The sequence below is a fragment of the Musa acuminata genome, chromosome BXJ1-5, assembly GCF_036884655.1.
Source record: "Musa acuminata AAA Group cultivar baxijiao chromosome BXJ1-5, Cavendish_Baxijiao_AAA, whole genome shotgun sequence".
Classification (NCBI taxonomy): domain Eukaryota; kingdom Viridiplantae; phylum Streptophyta; class Magnoliopsida; order Zingiberales; family Musaceae; genus Musa; species Musa acuminata.
The window spans coordinates 2,237,084-2,261,221 of record NC_088331.1 but is presented as its reverse complement, the minus strand read 5'-3'; the positions used below and the strand labels follow the sequence as shown (position 1 = coordinate 2,261,221).

Below are 24,138 nucleotides of genomic sequence, written 5' to 3'. Positions count from 1 at the left end.
GCCTTGTTCTCCATGCAATTGAATAACCTATTGGAAGTCTTGTGCATGCTTCATCCTTGTCTTGCCTCAAGGGACTACTACCTTTTTGTGCACCTTCTGAGCCACCTCTTGAGGTTGGTTTCCCTCCAAAAGGGGTTTGGAATTCAAGTTGCTTTTGCTTTGGGTAATAGAACACACATAAACAAACAAGGATAAAAGATAAGAGAAGGAACAAAATGGCCTTCTCCAAGCTGATAAAAATTGGAAGAGATTTGGGTTAAGAAAGATCTCACTGAAATAACCAGCCAACTTAAAGACAACCCAGCCGGTACTATAACTAAGCTGAATAAAGGCTAGCAGCAGAATGCCTGCAGCTCCCCTCACCCAAATGGCAAAACCTCTAAAATCTAAACCATGCATTCTTATCACAGAGATTACAAGTATTATCCAGTGAAACCAACAGAATTCATTGTTCAAACATATATAATTCTGAGGACTTAATTCAGAATTGATTTCCAGTGAAGTCGTGGTGAAGGGAAATGCACTTCACAAATCCAAAGTGCATGTTTCTTTAACCTTTCCATTACATTGTTATCCAAAACACAGGTTGGCTTTAGCATTTTAAATAACAAATATGAATGATCAAAGACAGGTTGCCCGCATGTTGTAGGCACTTGATCTCTGTCTGAAGAAAAATTATTGCCACTGTGGTTTTTGTTCTTATGATTCTCCGTTAGGGTCCGAGCTAAGGAATTGTTGTGGAATGTGTTGTTTGATTAGGTTCTTCATTTTATTGTTAATCCAACCTGGGCTCAATTGAACTTACTTTTCTAACGATAATTATACAAACTTGATTGTTGGATATCCTAATTCAGTTTAAATAAGTCAATTAGGTGCAGATAGTCTGAAAAAACAATTTATTACCTGAATTAGCTATCTAGGCATCTAAACCCATTCCTAGTTTGACTCAAAGTAGCCATATTTTCATATTTATCTGTTCTTGATCAATTGATATCCTAATCTGATTCAAGTGTATGATGTGCCAGATAGATACAAGTGCCAGATAGATAAAAATCTGAAAGATGTCTTTGAACAAAAAAGTGAGAAAATTGGTTCCACTTTGAGAACCAATAAATTGAATGGAATTACTTGATGGGGGAGGTGGGAGAAGAGGAAGAACACCCAGGTTCAGACCTGAGAAATAGTTGGTGGACTGAAGGTTGATACTCTCAGTTATGCTATGGATCAACCTGCTCTAAACACTTGGCTGATACAATTCTCTAATAGTCTATTTGCATGTTTAAACAACATTCTTGGGGATCAGAGAGGGGTACACAAAATATTGAGGCAAAGGCAAGTCCTGTTCATCAAGATGTCATGCATGCTCAAAATAAATTTCTCCTCACCGAGCAAGATCAATTTAGTACAATAGCTTGCAATAAAAATCTATCAAGCAAATTCAAAATATTTATCTTGTTTGGATTAAGGAAAAAATAACTCAAAGTTTGGAGACTTACAATTTAATGGCCAAATTTGGAGCTTGAAACCTAAGACTCTTAGAAACTCTTGTCCTGTTGTTCTATTTCTCCAGCAATTCTCTTTCAATTTATTGTGTATGCATCTCTCAGTCAAGCCTTTGCTCAAGCATTGGCACCATCTCCTCCTCTTTCACCTCCAATTCCTTCTTTGCCTCTCCTCCTCCTCTGTGCCTGCTATATATATCTCCTCTATAGAATTCCCATGTCCTCCAAACCAACACCAGCATCACCGCAGCCCCTGCCATGGTCACCGCCGTAATGATGATGAATGAAAGCTTGAAGCACTCCTCTCCGACGCATGTCGCCAACGATGACTCCGAGGAAGAAGAGGAAAAGGAAGAGTTTGACATGTTGCCGACAGCGTTCTGCCGCACAGCCGCGCGGTCGTACAACTGCCCGGCCACCTTCACGTTCAGTATGTATGACCCGATAGGGCTCGCTGCGCCGCCGAAGTTGTGCAGCGTCGAGTAGTGCTTCAGCCCGAACACCTCCGATATGATGGCGAAGAACAGCGGCACCTGCGCCCCGAAGCAGAATCCGGTGATCACCGATGCGGCGTATAGCGAGGCCGGGATGCTCCCGAAGGCGATGAGGAGGTGGCCGGCGCAGGATAGGAGGAAGACCAGAGTGAGCAGAAGGGGGCGGGGAAGCCTGTACTTGACTAGCAGGATCTCGGAGGCGAACCCCGCGACGACGCGGCCGGCGTAGTTCCAGATGCTGATAAGGGAGACCAGGGTGGCAACGCTCTGGGCATCGTAGCCGAGGGACTGGCCGATCTGGCCCATGTTGTCGATGGCGGTCAGGGTTCCGCCAACGCCGCAGATGGTGGCGATGACGATGATGAGCATGTCGACGCTCGCGATGGCTTGCAGGATGGAGTAGTCCTCGCCTCTCTTTGGGGTCCTGAAGACGTCGGCTAGGGCTGAGGAAGATGTAACTGAGTTTTTCTTTGGTGTTGTGATCGATGCTTTCGGATCGATCGGTTTGGATTCCAGCGGAGGACCTCCGATAGGTGGCTTGCCGCGCTTCCAATTCGATGCCTCCTCTCTCGCGACCACGACGAGAGGGAGGAAGAGGAGGATGAGGACGACGACAGAGCCGGCCGTGTAAGCGCGCTGGGAGAACTCGAAGCGGCTTTGCAGGATGATCACGGCCATGAGGAATCCGGCGAGAGCGAGGGTGATGTAGAGCAAGGAGCACAGGACCTTGAACTCGTGGGATTGATGACGATGAGGAGGAGGCTTCATGTAGCGGATGGTGTGCAGGAAGACGAGGGAGACGGCGGCGGGGAGCCAGGCAACGAGGAGGACGAGCGACCTAGGGTCACCGCCGTGGCCGTAGAAGGCGAGGTAGAGCTGGGTGAAGATCGCGCCGCTGAGGCCGACGAAGCCCTTGAGGAGGCCGAGCACGGCGCCGCGGCTATCGGGGAAGTTGCGGACGCAGGCGACGAGGGCGCCGGTGTTGGCGAAGGCCTGCGAGTTGGCGCCCACGCAGATGTAGAGGCACATCTGCCAGAGGCGGGGGCGAGGCGTGCGGCCAGTGATGGCGAGGTAGATCATGAGGTAACCGAAGAAGTTCATGGCAGCGCCGGTGGCGAGGACGACGGAGGGCGGGGCGACTTCGTTGACGAGGCCGGGGAGGACGCCGACGCTGGAACCGAGGTCCTTGAAGAAGGAGATGGTGTTGAGGGTGCGTTGGTCGTAGGCGAGGGAGGACTTGATGGCGGCGGAGTAGGCGGAGAAGATGTAGGTGGCGCCGGAGGCAGTCATGATGAGGAAGGAGGCGAAGAGGGTGAACCAGCGTCCGCGGGCCACATGGACGGCCAGGTTGATTGGATCCCAAGATGACATCCTTCTTTTTCCCTCCCCTCTCCCTGAGAAGAGGAGGAGGAAGAGGAAGCCGGAGAAGAAGAAGGGACGGCTTCGGCAATTGGTCGTCAACGGTGATTGGCCGCTGCCTCAGATCTCGGAAGGGATTTTCGTTATTACATTACATTGCCGTTTGTCTTCGAGGAAGAAAACGTGAAACTTTAGATAATTTGAGGTCGGCTACGACATAATATTTTAATTATAAAATATTTAAATTTTTTATATAAAGTATAATATAATAAAATTATTATACAAATAAAAAAAATTAAAATTAAAATGTGAATATTAAGATTTATGACATAAGCCGGAAAAAAAAATTCACCCTCAGTGACAATTATAACTGTGATTAAAAGGAATTTATCTTTGATCGAACCATTTAGTAATAAAATATGAAAATTTTTATACATATTAACATTAAAACTTACAGCAACTTTAAGATCCAAGATCTTTTTAATCAATTTATTTACATTATTAATGTGATTGAGCTACAAGGATACATTGACATTTATCTACGTTTCACGAAACCCCAAGTACATTTAATTTGTCGTAGCGTATAAGTTGAGGTTAGATGCCGAGAAAAATTGAGGCCCAAGACAGACACATCAAGTCGGGCAAATTGGAAGGAATTAAGAAAGCATGTCAACGGCAGCGAGCGACAGACAGGCACGCGTATATATGTGTAAAATGGTAAACATGCATGCTATTATATGCAAAAAAATAAAAAGAAATAATTGTTATAAATGCATAAACAAACAAGCATATTTATCGAATGTGGACCCAACCCAACATGAATCTGGTCAAATGTTGGGTCAACTGATGCCATCATAAATTTGATAAAATTTTAAGAATAAAATATAAATATCATGTTATAAAGAATATAAACATATTCATAATTAGAAAACACTTATATGCCCATGAAAAAAATTTAAAGACCTTTGATATTAAATAAATAGTTGAGGATATTTTCAAATCGAATCGAACCAATAAGCGGTTCAGTTCCTGATTTTTCGGATCTGATCCACCCATCCAATTCGGATTTTATAACTATGAAACCTCTGTATTATTTCAAAAATCACATACAAAATCTGTGAACAAATTACATGGGAAGCCGTCTCTACCATTCTGAATGACCAACGAAAAGAGACTAATATGTATTCAGGTGATGACATAGGTGACGATATAATCATGAAAAACAGATACCAACATACCTTGAATTAACTACGTACAACTTACCAAACAAGATTAAATGGTTCGGACCCTTCTGGATATGCCGCCTTTTTCTTTTATTTTGGTGCTATGTAGATGCAGGACCATATACAACGCTGCAGTCCAATTTCTACTACAAACATTCCGAGAGATTCGCAGGTCCGAGAAGTTCCAATATCTTCAAGAATAGAAACCTTGTGAGAAAAATCAAATAAGAGACGTCTTTAACTGTATAAAATGTGTGTCAAAACTGAACATGAATTGTAAGTTAGAAGGATTATCACCTTCACTGCACCAATTACGTGCTAGTGTAGCTGTACACATCTGCCTCTATTACTCTCCAGTTCATGAAGTATAAGATGGGTTTTGATCAATTTTCAAAATCACTATGGAACAAACACAGATCCACCAGCATTCAAGTGTCAAACATGGCAGCCCCTGATGTAAGAGACGACAATAGTCCGGCTGCTGGGCCAGGAAGAATGTCACCAAATGTTGACATGGCAGCTGCAGATCTGTCCTTGAGCTTACCGACTTGTGCATCAGACAGCATGGAGCCCCACCTAGAGGTACTCTCCCCAAATTTGCTGCCAACCTATTTATTTTGGACAATAAAGTTAAAGCAGAGACCCAGTTCTAAGTTTCCAGGTAGCTGGAACACAGCAAAATGTCATAATTAAAAAAAATTAGACAAACATCAAAGCAAGCTATATCAGAAATATTAGGAGATAAAGCACTGTTGCAGATCAATTCCAACAGTGAGGTTATACATATAGGCCAAAAATCAAGCTGATGGAGCGCATGCCAACTTGCTTAAGTCTATGGGAAGATATTGACATGGATTTAACATTTTCTAAATTACCACAAAGATGATGTATGACATTCATATGGGAGACTAGTAATTCAGCAAAGAAGTGATTGAGTTGGAAAATTTTCAGACTGGGTAGCTAGTCTTTCCTAAGGCACCAAAAGAAGTCAAAGCACATAATCTAGAGGACCTGCAGTACAGGAAGATAAATCAATATTAATTCGAGTACTAGTACTACAAAAAATTGATGAACACAGTTGTGGAATTGATGTTTGTGGCTGAAATCCAAGCCATTTCCATCCATATGCAGTTGTCTACAAGGACGACGCAACTAGAGAATGCTGAAAGCTTATTCAACAATTTTAGTCAACCTAACATCATCCTAGAAACATGATGCCAATATAGAGAGGTCTCCTAAAGCCCAACAGGCTATTTGGTGGGTGAAAACATTTACCTGATCAATTACAGTATAATTTTGTGCAACTGACTAACCCCCCAAAGTTCCATAGGCCTGATCTATTATGCAACATATTTGGAAACATAAGCACATCATGGCTAGGCGATTATGGTATTGTGGGGCTGGAGTGCTGAATAAATAATACAAAGGCCTTTGAAGATTAAGTCCACTCAGAAATCATGAGCACAATCCACAGAACAATTAATCAATAATACAGTCTTTTGATATCGTAAACTTGAATTGCAATCAATAATCCAATATAAAACCCGTCTATGCTGAATGTTCAAGCATGCCTTTGTCATTGCCTAAATATATCTTGCATAAAGTTATAAACAATCTAAATAAAGTCACCAAGTCACTCATGAAAGAATTATGTAATATTGTCAAAATTAATGTACCTGTGTCATTATGGACTTAAGCAATGGTGCTGCAACTCCAAAATTTGTACCATCATCAAACTCGAACTTTGACAATTGTTCTCCATTTGTGTTTGCTTTCCAAGAACTCCTCATTGTGGAATCATCAGCTGCCTGCAGAGCTGATTTATGTGCACCTCTTGAAGACAAGGCAGGAGCACTGGAGGGGAAAAAAGTTAATATCATAATCACATCATAATTAGTAAGTTGGGGTACGGTTAATTGAATGAGAGTGATACTTTCAAAAATCTAAGATGAAAACAAACATTTTTTCAAGCAATAATTTACCAATCTAATTATAAATTTAATCTTCTTTTGCTCCACCACTGGCTGCAACATTAACCAACTGGTGCATGTTATCTAGAACTACTTTTTTCACATATAGCAAACACATATAAAGCTTCAAATTTAGCTATATAATTTTTGCAACAAAGTGGATGATACAACTAGACAAGATCTTTTAGTAGCCATGAAGAAGATGCTAAAACTATAGATTGAAATCATTTCGTAATGATCATATAAATAGGTGTTGGTCTTATACACACTGAGCTTACCACAGTGTCCTGACACTTTAAAACAATTCTAGTGTCCCATAGCATCTGTACCAGGAAGTACCTCTCCTCTTGCTGTAGAAGACAAGGCCTACAAATTCTACATGCGATACTCCAAAACATGCACTTTGTCAACTCAGACTAGCATAAACTACTTTGTAAGTTCATTGGGATCTTTTAATACTACTTTGTCAACTTCATTTCTCTTTAAAAGAAACAGACCATCTAAACAATACCAACTTTCATTATATGCTCCTGAATTAGTGGTGTCTCATCAGATAATAGGTCAAACCCTTGCAAATAAATTACCATAAAACCTTTTCAAGCAATCCATACTACCAACAGATAATATTGCAATGATCAGGCACCAAGGAACATGATCTCGTTTTCTCATTAAACCTAAAACTTCTAATTTAGGCTTCCCACCACTATGACATGATAGATTATATTTCTGTTGAGAAAACCATGTGACATGGTCCTTGCACATTTCATTTTCACTTTTTTTTTCACTCAAACCCTCCCTCCAGGTTCACACTTATGGTAGTGCACTCATTTTTTTGCAATCTCGAAAGAGATGAAATATGAATTTGTCTTCTCATATTTATACTTCTAGTTCGATTAATCATACTTGGTTGATCTAGCAAGTCATCTGTCACATGAAGTGCTAGTTAAGATCCAGCAGCACAGAGATTATCGTCAATCAAGAATCCTCTAAAGTGATGAAGTTAATTAGAAATCATTTTTCCCAAAATTTCATTCCATCTTTCCAGGTTTGTGATCCTCAATTACTCATATATTATATTGAACGTTACTGAAACACCACTTTCATTACTTTATGTTGCAACCAGTTCTTGCTAGAATAACCATAGAGGAACAGTTGGATTCTTGCACAAACACTAGCAAAATTGGAAGTCCTAAAATGAAGCTAAAAGAGTTGTGAGTTGTACCCTCCTGGAAAATGAAGATATAGAAATCTGATTAGTTGAGGAAATGCAAATTTGTGATCTTCATTTCCCATAATGACACATATTTAATCCTGATTTACATGACATCATATTAGCACAGCGACAATAAAATTCTGATCGCCATTAACCATAATGACACATAACTAATCCTGATTTACATGACATCGTATTAGCATAGTGATAATAAAAAAAATAGCCATAATAAAATTATTGGTTCTTTTGTTAGAACCAAGGTCTGCCGTACTGGACCGTACCGCCCGGCACGGGCGGTACATACCGGTCTGACAGGCCAGCGGTACGCGGACCGCCCTGTACCGAGCACTGTAGTACTCGATAAGAGGCTAAAGTGTTACAGTACTCGATACACCGTACCATACCGGTACCGAGCCCGGATCGAAACGCCGGTACAGTACGATACGACAGACCTTGGTTAGAACACCATATTGTTCGGTTGCTATTGAAGGAAGCTAAAAGAATTGGTGAGGTAAACGAAGTGTAGAAGATATGGCAACTAGATAGCTGAAAGAATAAGCAAAAATAGGCCTAGGAAAGTTTATCATGTAAATTGAACCAGTTATGCAGAACTTAACCATAGATCCCAGCTTCTCATCTTTGTCAAATAAGAGAAGATTAATAGTAAGGAGACTTTTGATCCACATTTTTAAGCCAAGAAAACAAATTCAAACTCTGTATTATGAATGTGTAAGACATTGGTGCATCATACAATTAAGAAAACATAACTTTAAGTCCTCTTAGAACTCCAAGGCCATAAGAACGGCATGCCACCTTTACTTTTTCATGCCTTCAGCTACAGGTAAAAGTCTGATACGTAAAAACAAGGCTTTGTGCAGTTGGATTGGTTGTATCCAATATTTAGATCAATGGATTGAAAGACAGAACTACGACATAATACCTATTCTGTTCACCCATAATTTGCTGTAGTTTGACTATTAGGCATTCAAAACATCAGCATGGCAACCAGTAAATTAAACAGAAGAATTTTTAAATAATTTTTCGCTATTTAGAAGATTTACAAACTAATCTCTTTTTTCTCCTTAACAACCTATCAAGCATGTTTTTGTCTATATCTCATAACTATTGCAACTAAATGTAATCACATTATTTGGAAGACAATAATACCCAACATCTACATCGTCTTAAGAACTAAGAAGCTTCTTTATATAACAGTGATGGAAGGACAAGGCTCGCATCACTGAAAATCAACACTTCTGAACCAATATATTCTAGGATATTAATAGTCCTTCAAAACTTTTGGCATACTTTTCATCCACATGTGATTAACCTCCCACAAAGACCATTCTAGAGAATGGAAGACCAGTCGTAAACATGTATCCTTCAGCAATTGTAATTTTATGAGCTAGTTACCAAAAAAGTTGGGACAATTCAAGAGTAAAGGAAAAGTAGATAATGATTTAAAAGCGACAAAAATATAAGGAACCAAACGGCTGCTTCTTAATGGAAGACTTTAGCTTTAAAAGTTGGTGTTAGGTGGTGATCCTGCAAGGATCGCATTCCTAAACTTCAACATCAACTTGATCAAAATCCAAAGCATAACATACAGATGGCTCAAAAATAGAATGTTGCACATTAAGCAAAAAAACACCAACCTGATTGGAAGGTATTTAAATCGAGGAACAGTGGAGCATCTCATGATGTTTGAGCCTGTATTCGACTTTGTAGGCAATTTTTGAATAGTGTCTGTGTACATGCGATTAAGTTGGACCAAGAAGCCAAACAGGACAGCATATCGCTTGTATGATTGCTGCTCATTTTTCCAAAGGTAAGATTCATACCTGTAAAAATTTTATATAAACAAAAACAAAGCACATTATCTCTGCATCTTTTACCTATAACCTTATACATGTTATCAAGACAAATAAAAGCAGAACCAAAATTCAAGTTTACTAGTTTACCATATGTAGCAAAAGCAGTATAAGGATTTCAATTGTTGGTGTAGCATCAAAACTTTTGGAGAAAGTACTTACGTAGCCCAATCAATGGGATCCAGCCTCAGTGAGAAGCTATTTATTAGCCTTGTAACAGCCTCAACATTAGCAGAATCAGACTGGGCATATGGATGCTTCCATCTCAACGAAGGACTCAGTGATACATTTCTTGATGAATTCTCTGCGGCATTTAATTCAGGACTACTGGTGGTGGAATCTTTGCCCCCTGATAGAACATCAGCAATGAATTTTAGGTCTAGCAGAATTTGCAAGATTCCCTTTTCTGAAACATGAGATTCACCACTCTTCACAGCTGATAAGAAACTTTCGTATATACCAACCACCTGTAAGTCAATCTGTCAATTAGCATAAAAAATAACTAGAATTGTCTGGAGGCACTGCAAAATTATGCTCTCCAAAATAACTCCATAATTCTGTTTCCACCAAAGAATGAGCTCTTCATCTGACCAAAACAACAGTGGCATCAAGTGTTTACAACAAAAAACAGCCTGCGATAATTGGTAAATGGTTGTATGAGGATATATAGCACATATGTGACTCTTGTGAACCTCAAGGATGCAAACCATACTTCATCAACTGTTCATCTCGTTGCAACTGGAACTAACAAGTTGTGTCTCACATTTGTATATAAACCAGATACCTAAATATATATGATATTGAGCAGATGCTAGAAGTACCTAGTATCATATGCTTGATACTCTATACATACCCTACTGCCTATCCAATCTTCATCACTGCTAGAAACGAGTAAGTCTGCCCTCATTTATCTCTCACCACATGCCTTCTACTCGATAATTTACATCTATATCCTCTTCAGACATGTCAGAATCAGAGAAGGTTGTACCATGCACAATTCTATGGATGGGCAAAAGATCCCAACGGAAGAGACTATTGGCTAGTTTGACAACTGTCTAGGTGTTAAAAACCAAACTAACCAAAGTGGAAAACTGACTGGCTGTTTCAATCATGGTCCATATTTTATATGTTCTTCAGTTTTTTGGTTCTCTTGGTTTAGTTCCAATTTGGCCTCTTAAAAGAAACTGGCTAGGGGAAATGGCCGATATACCATAGAAAGGATTACTCTTTGGCTGGCTGGTTGGTACTGTAACCAGTATCACAATATTCCTGTGATCGTTGATCAGTTTAATAGGTGTATTCTTTTACAGTTCGTATTCTGGGTTGGGTCCATCTCTCTAGTAATCGAATGAACCGGATTGTAGATATGAAAGAGTAAGAACACAATGGGACCTTACCCTCCTTTGTCTAAAATTCAAGTAGAAGAAGGGAAGGAATTATTTTTCAGAAAAGGAGTTATTTTCTATTAATCATTAAGTTCAGAGTGCTATACTTAATTTAAATTATAATTTAAACTAGTAGTCAACTGTTAAACAAGATATTTATTACCTAATAAAGTTAACTTTAGTCATCTTCATTTCAGCAATACGAAGTAAGAAGTGTCTTATAATAAACATAAATTGGACTAAATAAATAGATTTGGTAGCTTTTAATAGACCAGATCAAAATTACACCAAACCCACTCCAGGCAACATCTGCACCATTCTGTATGTACCTTACACTTTCCCTTGCATATCCCTTCCATGATCCATTCCTTGATGATAAAAAAACCACTAGTTTCTTCTCTCAGGGAGTGCAGCCAAACCTTATTAAAAACTGATATAGACATAGATAAGCAAGGGGCTCATGTGACATGAGAAACCACAGTAAACTAATGGTCAAGAACTTTATATTAAAAGGCTAGCAGGTACACTAAATGAAATATATCATCTTGTAACGTTCACTGGCTCAAATGATAACAAAATATGTCATTTTCTTTTAAGTTATTCCTTGATTCTTCATCAAAAGGCATCACATAAACTTCTCTTCATTTCAAGCAAAAATGAAGACAATTAAAAAATCATGATCATTCATCAATGAAAGTTTTTAATTCTAAATGAATTTTTGGATTTGTTTCGACCAATATTAACTCTTTCTCGTAGATCATTATATGATCATGCTAGTAGATATTACATAACTAATGATTCTCAGATGTATGATGCATGTAAAGTGGCTCTACTATCAAGATGATACACAAAAATAACTTATAAACGAGCACCCAATAGATTTTGTCCCTCACTCAAACTACATGGGGCATTTTGCTATAAACCTTAATGATAAGCCTTCAAATAAAAATGGCTCTTGAGTTTCAAAATGACAATACTATATGCATGATACAAGAGTAAAGCATTTATTTATCTGAGTATTTGTGTCTTTAAGTCATATATATATATATATATATATATATATATATATATATATATATGTGCCCAATGCATTTCCAGTCTCCGACAAATGCCTTTGTCAAAATAAATCAACCTTATAGATAAGAAAGCATCCTTGTCAATTAAGGTATGTTACGGTTGACAATATTGAAAACTAACACATTTGAACTTGGTACACTCTCTCTCTCTCTCTCTCTCTCTCTCACTATGATCACCTCCTTCCTATCATGTTGATGCCACATCCTCCTCTGTCAGCATTGCCACCTCTTTCTCCTCTTATCATACAAGTCACCACCTTCTCCTCCCCCACCACGTTCTCCTCTTCCTCTCCACCTCCTCCCCACCACCTCCTCTGGCCAATGAGCATACCAACACAGTATATACCCAATCAGTACTGGATCAGTTCACCGAGGACTGTCATGATTACCAAATCGAGATTTGAAACCTTGATTCAACTATCATAGTCTATTAAAAGCAAGGATTGAAATTTCGTACTGTACTGATGTACCGAACTTTGCTCGGTACGGTACGATATGGCATACTGAACAGTATACCTAGAAAAAAAATATAAAAATCAATTTTAGTACCAAGCAATACTAAATATATAAATATATATATATAAACCTTCGATGGCATTATTCCACCCTATCCCCATCCTATATGTATTGATGAAGACAATCCATCTAACTCAAGCGTAGACAATGCCTAAATGTGAAGTTAGGCACTCAGGATCACTAAAAATATATAAAAAATATATTTAATATATATAAAAAAGATATAAAAATGAAAAATCAATATATAAAGATATAAAAAGATATAGATACGGCATACTGAGCAATCGCCTCGTCTGCAACCTTCAATGTCAAGGAGGTGGGGAGAAGAAAGACGACATCAACATCGGAAGGTTCTCCATGCGACGATAGTGGACGAAGGAGACCATTCGGAGATGAAAAATGTCGGGGTCTTCGTCGCCTTCCTCGAGGCCGCCTCTTTCGCTGCTCTCGTCGCCACCTCCCCTGATCCTAGCGCCTCCAACTCCCCCTCCAAGGAGGCACGACTCTCCTCGTCGTTACCTCTTGGATCGGGATCATCGAGGGAGGGCAGCGTCGGATCGAGATCGAGATCGAGAAAGGGCGTGGAAGACAAGTTCGCGTCGAGGTTTGACGGGCTCAAGTTCATCGAGACGCTAGTGATGACACATCGATGACTCCGTGGTACTCTTTCTTGACGCTTCTCCCTCTTCTTCGAACGCCCTCTTCTTCCTCACCCTGCCTAGCTATAGCTAGGTTGATAACGCCCAATAGCAGGCGTTCCGTGTGCCGGTCAGCTGGCGGATTGGTGCATACCGCTCGTACCGGGCGATATGGAATGGTATTAAAAACCCTAATTAAAAGTGTTAATATCAAGCCGATCTAAGTGGTAATAGCATAGCTTACCATATATCAAGGTACAAACAACAACTTTTTCTTCAGTGATCTCAGTGTATACTGTAACATACTAACATAGAGGACCAAAAAGAGGACAATGTGTGGTACATATCGAGGTTTAATTCATTGCAATAAACAACTTCAACAATTTGGAACTGATGTCTTGGAGCAAACTTGCTATAGAGCTAATTTCATTTGAAACTTCTATTGATAATGTCCAAATATTTTCTAGACTATGTCAGCTCTAAGGGAGATTTAAATGCTTACTTCCTGCTTGTATGTGCTTAACCTGCCAAGATATTTCTATGCATGTTTTGCAATTGGATGGCATGAGCAGGGATTGTTGGTATGGTCTGAAACATGTTATGCTGGAGTGGTATTTGGCAAGCATCAACTCAACTCACTATAGGATTTTGGATTTATCATTTCCTTTTTTTAGAGTCCTAAAATGCTACATTTACATGATTAAGTGAAAAATATACATTTTACATGTAGTGAGAAACTCTCTAATTTTGACTTCATCAAGTTTTATATTGATTGGGAGTCCAAATCAGCAACTAATGTCCAGTAGTCGATCTGGAGTCCAACCTTGAGCAACTAATATCCACTAAACTCCTTCAGCCATATAGTAACTTTTACATTTCAGGAGTGACAAATCCATTAAGAAACTGTTGGGCAACTATAAATAAACTCCTGTGATAGACCAAAGATATTTATCTATTCTCTTTCTTAATCACTTCCTTCCAACACTTTTTTCTTTTCTCTTTTTACTTTCTTCTTGTTTTCCCTATACATTATAGTCTCCATATAAAGAGGCCACATCACAGGAAATCTTATTGAATCAACAACAAAAATCAGCCTATCTTAGTCGATCTGTTAAGATATACATATGTGCATCTTCTAAGGTGTATGTGTATCTTCTATGCACTAAGGTGTATGTGAATCTTCTATGCACTAAGCACAAATATCAACATGACATCCTTGATTCAAAATTGGAGTATAAAAGCAGATTTTATTGACCATCCCAGGTTAGAACATGTTAAAAGCTATAGAAACAAATACAAACTACACATGGAAAGGAAAACATTTTATGTAGATGCAGATATAAATATCAGGCAGCTACTGACAGAACAAATAGTACCAACCTATTAATTTACATATTTAACATGACGAAAAGAAACATACCTTCTCTAAAAGTTTCCATGCAAACATTTGCAGTGTATATCTGTCAAGAACATGACCTCCAATTTTATGAATTTCTAGGCATGCTTGAAAGAGAAAGGAGGTGATATAGAGTGAAGGCACAGAAGGAAGAGCGATTGTCATCTCCAATGGTCCCTCATTGGATTCGTCTTGTTTGATGATTGTTACTTCCCAACCCTACAATGGCAATAGCTTCTTGTGTATAATTTAACTAGATGCATGACTAATTATCTCTCAGAACACATTATAGAAGTTTAAATATAAGAAAACAATTGTATTATAGACAAGTATAACACAAGAAAAAATGCAATTAGTTCGTGAATTAGCTAAAGAATAATGACATCACATAGAAACATCAAGTTCTCAAACAAGAGCAAGTTACATCCGATGTGTGATATCCGACAAGAAGAAATAGTTAGACAAATCTTTGGTACCACTTGTGTCTCTCAGTGAGACTTTTAACATGTAATGTGCAAATACAAGGCAATAATAGGCAACCAAATAGATTCCAGCAGAGTTAGTCAATGTCACTAGTACAGGTCATTTGATCAATTTCTTCTACTCCTCTTAAGTTATAGTTGATCTTCAATGTTTTCCCTTAACTACACGTATTACTCCTGCTCAAACTTCAAACTACCCAAAAAGAAATTTAAATTTTTCTTGTCTTCTTACATTATTCCTTATCTTTATCTTTATTTCTTCTATTAAAAACACAAGTATATATCTTTATCCAGGTTGCATCACATGAACTTATACAAAATGAGCAGACTAAGCACCAAATTGATATGAATAAATCATTTTAGGATTCTTTAGTAACCTCCTACTTCCCTAGCAACAAAAGTACAAAAGCTAATTGGGGCTATCTCCAAGGATCCTTCCTTACCAAGAACATCATTAGTCAAACTAGCAACCATAAAATCCTTTCTATTGTTTGAACAAGACTTCTTAGGTTTTTTTCTACCTTACCACAAAACACTAAGTTTTATTGAATGACTTTGATAAATTGTGCTTTTGTACACAAACATTTTTACATGAAAGAATCTCTATTAAATATTTGTATGTCTGTATATAAATACAAAGGCAATTAATGTGCACTCTCCATTTGGTAGCATAGAGCATAGAATCAAAAATCATGTAACAAAAACACTTGCATGTGTATAAATAGAAATTAACCAAATAGCATTATGGACTGGTTCAGATGCAACCTACAGATAATATGCTGATCAAGTAGGTGCAAAGCAATCATTGACACAATGGAAGAAGAGAGACACATTTAGTGCTTATGCTTAGATGCTAATTTAGTTCTTAGATATTTTCCAGCTGTACTGAAAATTAAAGGTGTTTTAAGCATATATGGAAACCCTACTTGTAGCCCTCTATGCATGCCTGTTCAAAGATTCAATAATGAGAGAGCAGCTAACTGGATGCATATCAATAATCATGTGGCTAGCAGAAGAGCGTCTTTTATATAATTCATATAGAAGGAACTGATTTTTATCTGACAGGAAGCCTGACTGTGATGAAATGCGAATTCCAAATTCCAAATACCTAAAATTAACAGTATTTGTATTTAGAAAGACCCTTCAACTATAGAAAGGAAAAACTTCTAGTGTCAAATGCAAGTTGTTCAAGAACTTCATTGACCTTTAAAAGATGTAAAATTATACCAAACTATAAAATTCACCCAGCTAAAACCTTCCAGAGTTGCTATGAATCTAAATTTTGCAATTAATGTATAAAACCGACAAAATGGTGCTTGTTATGCTTGGCTTCTAAAATATACTAAACTAAAAGTAATATCAAAAACTTATACAATACTGGTGTAAAATGCCACGACTTCCCTCTTAAAAAGATTGTCAAAGGAAAAATAATAATAATTGGTCTGATGGCATTTTTTTTTTCAAATTACATCCAATGTTGGTTAAAGAAAATATCACCTTTAACAGCATAAAAGATACTGAGTGAACTATATTCTCTATGAACTACAAAAATGTCTTCATTCTGTCACATGTATTATGTTGCTTTGATGTTTCTCATTTTCTAGGCAGCTTTGAGTTTGTCAATTTTGCCTCTTTGCTTTGTTAACACAGTACATATCATCACATAACATCCTAGTAATTTGAATCACGGCTCAACTCAGATATAACCGAATCAATAACATGCCAAGTTCTGACTGTTTTACCCCTATTTAATTGCGTGCACAACATAGCCAACTAGAATTTTTCAATTTCAAGGCCATCAGTCTCAGCTTTTTTATCCTATTTTAGTTACTTAATACAACATTCCCACACTACAATGTACACTTGAAAGAAATCATTCATTGAAACAAGTCATTTGGTTAAAATAGTTTACTGCATGTATACAAGTTCATGTTCAGTAATTATTCTCAGTCACCACAGGGAAAAAAATGAATGCAATCATTAAAATGTCAAAGATTTTTTCCTATATAATTCTTGAGAGAAGTATTTAAAACCAATACAAACTATGAGATTCAAGGGATATAGTCATGGAAAATAAAAAAATAACATGGAAATTATTATTATTGAGAACTGTTCAGAACATTGAACAAGAAATATATACCTGTAAAGGAGTGGATGCAGATAATGCATCATCTCTATTCAGATCCTTGGAAAGAATCAGTCCTAGATCCTTAGACACCCATATAGTCCACAAGCTATGAGCTCTGATGCATAATTCTCGGAAAATTTTGTTGAGTTCATCAAGTTTTGGGCTTGTGCTGTCATCCAATGCAAACAATGCAGCAGCAGCTGAAATTGTTTGCTTCCTTGGATTATCAAGAAATTGTCTTCTAGGACTTTTGGAACTGTCAAATGTATGCCTTTTAGGGATAGAAGAGATTGGGGACTCAAAAACCACCTTAGATTGCACTGGCAGAGGAAATGATGGTAGGCTAGCAGAGACTACACCTGTCATATCATTAACCCACTGTCGCGGGGAACCAAGAACTAGTGGTATATAACTTGAATGGTTATGCAATGCAAATAAAAGACGCCCTAGAAAAAGCGATCTCTCAACAAGCATCGAGTGAGGTAAAGAATGATTTTCCTGCTTGTTGCTGCCTAAAGAAGTAGAAAGCTGTGCAAGTTCATCTCCAATTTCCTTCAACAAAACAGATATGATGTTGTAACATTTCTCTTGAAGATATGGTGCCAACTCTTTTAACCTAATAATAGAGTTATGAGATTCTACAAAGCATATGAGATCCTCTATTATGCTCCGGCATTTGTTGTCCACCACATCTCTGATCCGAGTAACTTCAGGTCCAAGATATGTGTTAAGGCTATTCTGGAAGTCATTCTCATAAATTGTCAGCTTAAGTGCATAAAGCAATCCTGTTTTCTTTTGAATTGGCTCTGAGAACCAAATACCGCAACCATTAGATGGTTTCTTTAAGTAAGCTTGGAAATCATCCTGATCTTCTTTTGGATCTGTGGTCTCCACAATAGCCTGAATAGAGTTCTTCAAGTTGATATCCTGGCTCAAGTTATCAAACTCAGAATGCACGATCTCCTTCATTCTTTTAACAAATGCCTCTTCCAACCTATCTTCAAAGATATCCTTCCCATCTTTCAGAATGATGCCTCGAATCTGGTTCCATGGAGACTCAATGTCGGAGCCAAAAACACTCTTCAGCCACTGCTCCAAGCTATCCTCCAGGTCCCCTCGATCATCCAAGGCTTCGCAGACCAGTTTTTCAACAGTCGAAAGCCCTTGTCCGCTTGCAATTGCATCAATTATATAAGCACCGCCAGCCAGCACCCCAAAGATCTCATCGCAGCAGTTTCTCAACCACAAAGAACAGGTCTGAGCAATGAACTCTGGCTCAAGAAGAACCATGACTGCTTCCAATTTCTCCCGATGTGACTTCCAAAGCCTCACCTCCTCCTCAGGATGGGGAATCGCCCCAAACAACTGCGTTCCAGGGGGAGATCCGAGCACCATCTTGTAGAACAACGGCATTTCATTCAATGCGAGAAGAAAGAGCTCGCCCACTTGCCCCAGACTAGATCTAATCGTCCTCACCACATCACATAGCAAGCAGGAGGAAGAATCAGGGTCCAAGGAGGTACCCGCCAACTTCTGCGAGATCCACAACCTCCTGGAGTCCAAAAACAGGCCGAGCACCTGCTTTGGGTCGAGATCGTCAATGGTGGCGGCGGCAGCGAGGGCATCAGCATAGGCCGCGACGGTGAGCCCCTGGTCCGTAAGCCTCTCCCGGCTTCTCTGGGAAATCTGGGCCTTGAAGCCTTCGACGATCTGCCACTGGTGCCGGAGCAGCGGGAACTTGGCAAGCACCTCGCGATCAGCGGCGTCGTCGGCGAAGAGGCCGTGGACCTCCTTGGCGCGGAGGTACCGCCCGGAGGCCTCGAGGAGCATGGACTCGTCGAGGCAGCCCCAGATGTTTTCGGGGGTGTCGACGAGGTACTTGACCCTGGACGCGATGCCATAGACGCGGGCGCGTGCGGGGTTGGGGCTGAGGACGGGGGCGGCTGCAGGGGCGGAGAGGGAGCCGACGGCAGCGTCGATGGCGGCGAGGTTGGAGTCAATGGACTCGCAGGAAGAGCGGATGAGGAGGATGGAGTCGGCGGAGTCGATGAGGTCGCGGTAACTCTCGCCGACGAGTTGGCGGAGCTCCTCCTCCTTAGCCTTGATCTCCCGCCGCGTCGCCGCCTCCCCGGCACGGATCTCAGGGATCGACTTCGACCGGAAAAGGGACTCGGCGTCGTGGGCACCGCCGCCAGCCTCCGGCGGCGGAGGTGATCGCATGGGGACGGATCTGAGGGGTGGGGGGGGGAAACGGAGGGAGGGGGAAGTTAGCGGTCGGTGAGAGGAGGGAGAGGTATTTGCGAGGGAGGAGTCGTGGTGGAGGCACGTGCAGATCGGAATAGAGAGCGGGAAGGGGGAGAACGATGGGGTCGGTTGTGAGGCCCAAAGACGCATACGCACGGCCCACAGAGAATATTATATATATATATATATATATATATATATATATATATATATATAAATATTTCAATAAACACTTGATGGATAATATAAATTATAAATATAAATATCACAAGCTTTGAATGTTTGCACGACAAAGGGTCCTAGGTGATCCGCGGTGACAAAAAATCCCTACAAGTGCCCACTCAACATTGCTACAGATTAAAACAATGAACCAACCTTAAACAATACTCTAAATACCCATCCAATCATGTCCCACCGGTTAGCTCTAGGGAGTTATATTAGTTGACACTTCGCACCACTCTATGAAATTAGAAAACTCCTAAAATGACTATTTAGATGATCTATTTTTTGATAATTTTATCTATATATGATAACTACACACAACATATATTTAAAGGACTAAAATAATCATAAAAGATAATCAAAATAGAACTATATATCATGTAAAACGTGAACACAACTAAATGACTTACGACATAAGGAGGAGGAGAGGGGTTGCATGCCTTCATCGTTGCCTACAAGCCCCCGTCGCGCTATCGACTATCGCTGGTCCGGACATTCAGATCACGGAAAGTTAGAATTAAAATTTTAGTTAATTAATCCTTAGTTAAACGACCATAAAAGATTTCGTGAAGATTAATCCTTTATGGACGGACTCATAAGAAAATAGTATAATTTAGGCAAAACCAACTAAATCTATAACATTGTATCAAAGTAGGGCAAACACATTTAGAAATACTTGACATGTAAACATAAGAAACTTAACAAGACAGCATTGAAGGCAGTTAGCACATACGACCGTTTGAGGGAAACAAACATAAAGACGTAAGGAATAAAATTACTCAAAGGAACATACATCTAAATTTTACATTCAAAGAAATGACGAACCCTTCATGCAAGAAGCATCATGAGGACAAGCAAGTAGGAAGAATACATATGGCTTGATATTGATAATCAAACTTGGTGGTGCTTAAGACAAGCATGGTGCTTGGCAAAGAATGAGACCATGCAAAGAGAGATGGGTTACTCAGTTAGAAAGAGTTTGCTAATTTAAAGAATTCAATACTCATACAAGAGCTTGTATGCGGACGATAAACTATCTATTACCAACCTAAGGCGATCAAAACTTAGTATCATGGGGCATAAAAACTTTCTCTTCAACATGTGAAGAATATGTTTATAAGAGGCTAAAGTGTGTAATAAGTTCATTGGCCTTAACGAGAGCTATTTTGGCAACGAGTCACAATCTAGCAATTACATTCATGATGGTGGAACAATACATAGATTGTTCAACAAGACGGAGTAGTCCAAGAGGATGGTAGTCTCCAAAATTTCTAGAGGAAAGAATACAAAGAGAACAGTTACTCTAATGGGATAGATATTCATGAGGGATAAATCTTAATTCTCTATAGGGAGAATCATATGCAATGGACTATACATGTTGAGGGGGTATCTCAAGACAACAGCTCCATAAAGTTTAATGGACTGAATAAGCGATGAGAAGTTATCGCATAATCTTGTATGAGTAATGAGTTGGTGGATGCATTGCGAGATCAAGTGAAGAAGCAACCCTAGGCAACACCAAATAAAGGTACACTTAGAGTTGATGTGAAAGATCGAGCCCAATGGAGGGCTGACCCATGAAATGATGGGCGCGAGGGTTACCATCAACTCAATGCAAACCGAGGAGTAGAGTAACATGAGTGAAACTTGGTGAAGTCCTCAAGCTATATGAAGGGAGTTGACATAGAAAACAAAATATGAAATAGAGGCACAAAGCTTTCCTTGGACAAAAGTTAATGACTTAAACTCTTATAAATGCAAGAGTAAGATCATGTCCCTTATTCTGATGTAGTGGACTCATCTTGCATGATGTCAAAGTCGAAGGAAGATTCAAGGCATATACACTTTATCTCGATGAAACAATTGATGGAGGGACTAAGGCGACTCAACTTTTAGAGGTATAGTTAGGGTCAGAAAGCCTTAGCATGGGGCAAGAGGATGCAAAGGCAAGTACTCTTGAAGAATATGCTATAGCTCTACCATTCGAGTTACTATAAAGGAAGTTGTGTGTAGTTGATTATACTAGGAGCAAGGGCCTATAATCCAAATAATAGTGCACTAATTTTAATAAAGTCAGTGGACATCAAGAGTTATTGGGTGATAGATTGTATTAGAGATGTGTTTCATCTATGTGTGACCCAAGAGCAAGTGGATAAAGGTCAATTATCAAAAGAGCAAACACAATCAAGGGTGGTGAAAGCCCTGCGATGTGTTGGCAAAGGCCACACATAGAGAGATTATAGTCTGAGTTCATCCCACAAATATCAGAATGCAATTGAGATATCACCAAGATGCGACATGGTACAACAGATCATGATGGAATAGTTCGAGGCAATGCTACACATGTGAGAGAAATCCCATGAGGGACTTGATCATATAGATATATAATCGGGAGCTATTGGAAGCTCCACTTCAATGAGTAATATAATAGCAAGAAGGACTATTGATTTAATGAGTGAATGTTATGGTACCACATAGGCGAGTCTTTCGTGCGTTTACCAAATTTTACATTGGATAAAAATCTTAGTCATCAGTATACAAGGGCTATGTAAGATGGATTCCGAGTTCAAGTACTAATGAATCCCATGGGAGAGGGGACTTGATTATATAGAAATATGATTAAAGCAATTGGAGAGTTGGATTACTCCAAAGCTCATAGTCACTTACCAGAGCCCGAGAAGTTGGAAGACAAGGTCGAATAAGTGAATGTTGTTACTAAGGACACAAAGAAAAATAAAATTGGCGTAAGGCTTACAACATGATGACGGAGGTCACGCATGGGAGTTACAATCTATCTTTTTCATCAACTAAGGGGAATTATTTGAGGAACATAAATGTGTTGAAGCAAGTGGTCAAAAGGAGCGAGGAAGCGATGATGAATCCTGAGGGATATAGCCACACAAAACCATGCATTGATTAAGAGAGAAATGGACTCAAAGGAATGCCACATTGCCACAGAGGCAGGACTTCTATGGAGTCATCAATCTTTGTCTCTCATGGAAGGAAAGTGCATGGTCGTGAAAGGGGACCAAGGAGGTGAAGAATACAAATACAAACTCCAGGTATCAAGACAAAGCAAAATGACAGATATCAAGGAACATCGTAAGACCAGTGTCGATGCATTTTTCATTAAGATTGGTAAAAGTGGGTGACTTCAAGTCAATGTAGAAGTGCTCGACAAATGAACGGAGTAAGCAATACACAGTGCTATACCTTTCTTACTGAAATGAGTATATGATAAAAATGATAGAAAAGATGGTACAATCCCAAATGCAACCAAAAATATCAAAGGCTTGCTCCAAGTCGAGGTGAAATTTTATTCTATTCGGGCAAAGCTTATTGTATTCTGGAAGTTCAATGACAACGAAGATGTGCATTATAGTAGCTAACTCAACGCAAAGAATATAAACACTTCAGGTGCTTCAGAAGTGTGAGCAAAGAGGAGGCGATGGCTTGTAACTAGCTTGAGATATAAAGTAACCCTCGAGGAGGCAGGCGAAGTCATGTAACCTTTGCTTTATCAACTCTTAAGAGAATGGGTGAAATCAAGTACCCCAATTCTCTTATTTATCTACTAGAGGAGCTTTGTATAAGTTAAAAAATCATTCAAAGAGACTTAATGAAAGACAAAAATTATCAAATCCTTACCAATGATGATCGATTCTACCAAGAGTATATTACCCACTTTATTTCCTAATAAAATATTAATCAAAAGTAAATATGATATGAACCTACTTAGAGACAACAATTAAGTCGAAGAGGAATCGATGGATAAATTTCATGAATGAAAGACCTCAAAAACTTTAAGTCAACAAGATTATGCTTGTTAAAGCTTCAATAGACATCTACCTCATTCAAATAGTATAAGACATTTGAGAGATTGATACACAACAAGGAATGTCTTTTCCTTCATCTGAGGTATTTACAAGGCAAAGATCAACACAACTTGATCGACTACATATTAGTGTCAAAGTTACTAGCAAGCTGAAGCAGTGTTAGCATATTAAAGTTGGAGCACTCAACAATAGCGGTGGAGAGTAATTACAAACCAAGGGAGATGCATTGCAACTAAAGCATAAATTGAAGATTTACTAAATGTGAGGAGATATAGCGTCCGTAGAGACTTTGTTGGGGATGTCGAATAAATAAGTGGGAAAGAATATTATGGACAAATAAGTATATAGGACATTCGATGTAATATTTGTATATGTTTGTATCTTTCAACACAGTAGATAGAGGTTACAGTAAGCTTGGTAACCTCATTTTGATTGGCTTTTATAGTTTTTTTAGTCTTATAAATGTAGGTTACATGTAGTCATCGCGTAGAAGCAAAACTGCCAAAAAATAAATCATCTATGTAGACATTTTTGGTGTTTTCTAGCTCCGTAGAATGGCGTGGAGTGTCAATCAATATAACAC

The 24,138-nt window shown here is 39.1% G+C and overlaps 2 protein-coding genes across 4 annotated transcripts; both read right to left on the bottom strand.

The window, feature by feature from the left end:
• Positions 1–4: 4 nt before the first annotated feature.
• On the bottom strand, positions 5–3,535 carry LOC135581358 (protein NUCLEAR FUSION DEFECTIVE 4-like). Of its 2 annotated transcripts, XR_010513190.1 has the most exons (2): positions 1,497–3,535; positions 5–157 (listed from the first exon to the last, which is right to left on the bottom strand). XR_010513190.1 is itself a non-coding variant. In XM_065181518.1 (1 exon), the coding sequence occupies exon 1, from the start codon at positions 3,365–3,367 to the stop codon at positions 1,604–1,606; it is 1,764 nt and encodes a 587-aa protein (XP_065037590.1). In that variant the 5' UTR covers positions 3,368–3,535; the 3' UTR covers positions 1,355–1,603. The 2 variants fall into 2 exon arrangements, 1 of the variants encoding a protein (XP_065037590.1); XM_065181518.1 differs by lacking the exon at positions 5–157 and having other exon boundaries at positions 1,355–3,535.
• An 886-nt stretch (positions 3,536–4,421) lies between these two features.
• On the bottom strand, positions 4,422–19,525 carry LOC103983812 (conserved oligomeric Golgi complex subunit 1). Of its 2 annotated transcripts, none has more exons than XM_009401102.3 (7): positions 17,266–19,525; positions 14,668–14,862; positions 9,795–10,099; positions 9,417–9,602; positions 6,255–6,432; positions 4,876–5,186; positions 4,422–4,785 (listed from the first exon to the last, which is right to left on the bottom strand). In XM_009401102.3, the coding sequence occupies exons 1-6, from the start codon at positions 19,471–19,473 to the stop codon at positions 5,007–5,009; spliced, it is 3,252 nt and encodes a 1,083-aa protein (XP_009399377.2). In that variant the 5' UTR covers positions 19,474–19,525; the 3' UTR covers positions 4,422–4,785; positions 4,876–5,006. The 2 variants fall into 2 exon arrangements, with proteins under 2 accessions (XP_009399377.2, XP_009399375.2); XM_009401100.3 differs by having other exon boundaries at positions 4,422–4,769.
• Between the last annotated feature and the right edge of the window lie 4,613 nt (positions 19,526–24,138).

Bases quoted from the DNA above. Each gene is read 5' to 3' on its own strand.
- LOC135581358 (XM_065181518.1), bottom strand. From the start codon at position 3,367: ATGTCATCTTGGGATCCAATCAACCTGGCCGTCCATGTGGCCCGCGGA.
- LOC103983812 (XM_009401102.3), bottom strand. From the start codon at position 19,473: ATGCGATCACCTCCGCCGCCGGAGGCTGGCGGCGGTGCCCACGACGCC. The intron at 14,863-17,265 runs GTATATATTTCT...TTGCCATTGTAG, and splicing joins CTGCATCCACTCCTTTACAG to GGTTGGGAAGTAACAATCAT. The intron at 10,100-14,667 runs GTATGTTTCTTT...ATTGACTTACAG, and splicing joins CATGGAAACTTTTAGAGAAG to GTGGTTGGTATATACGAAAG.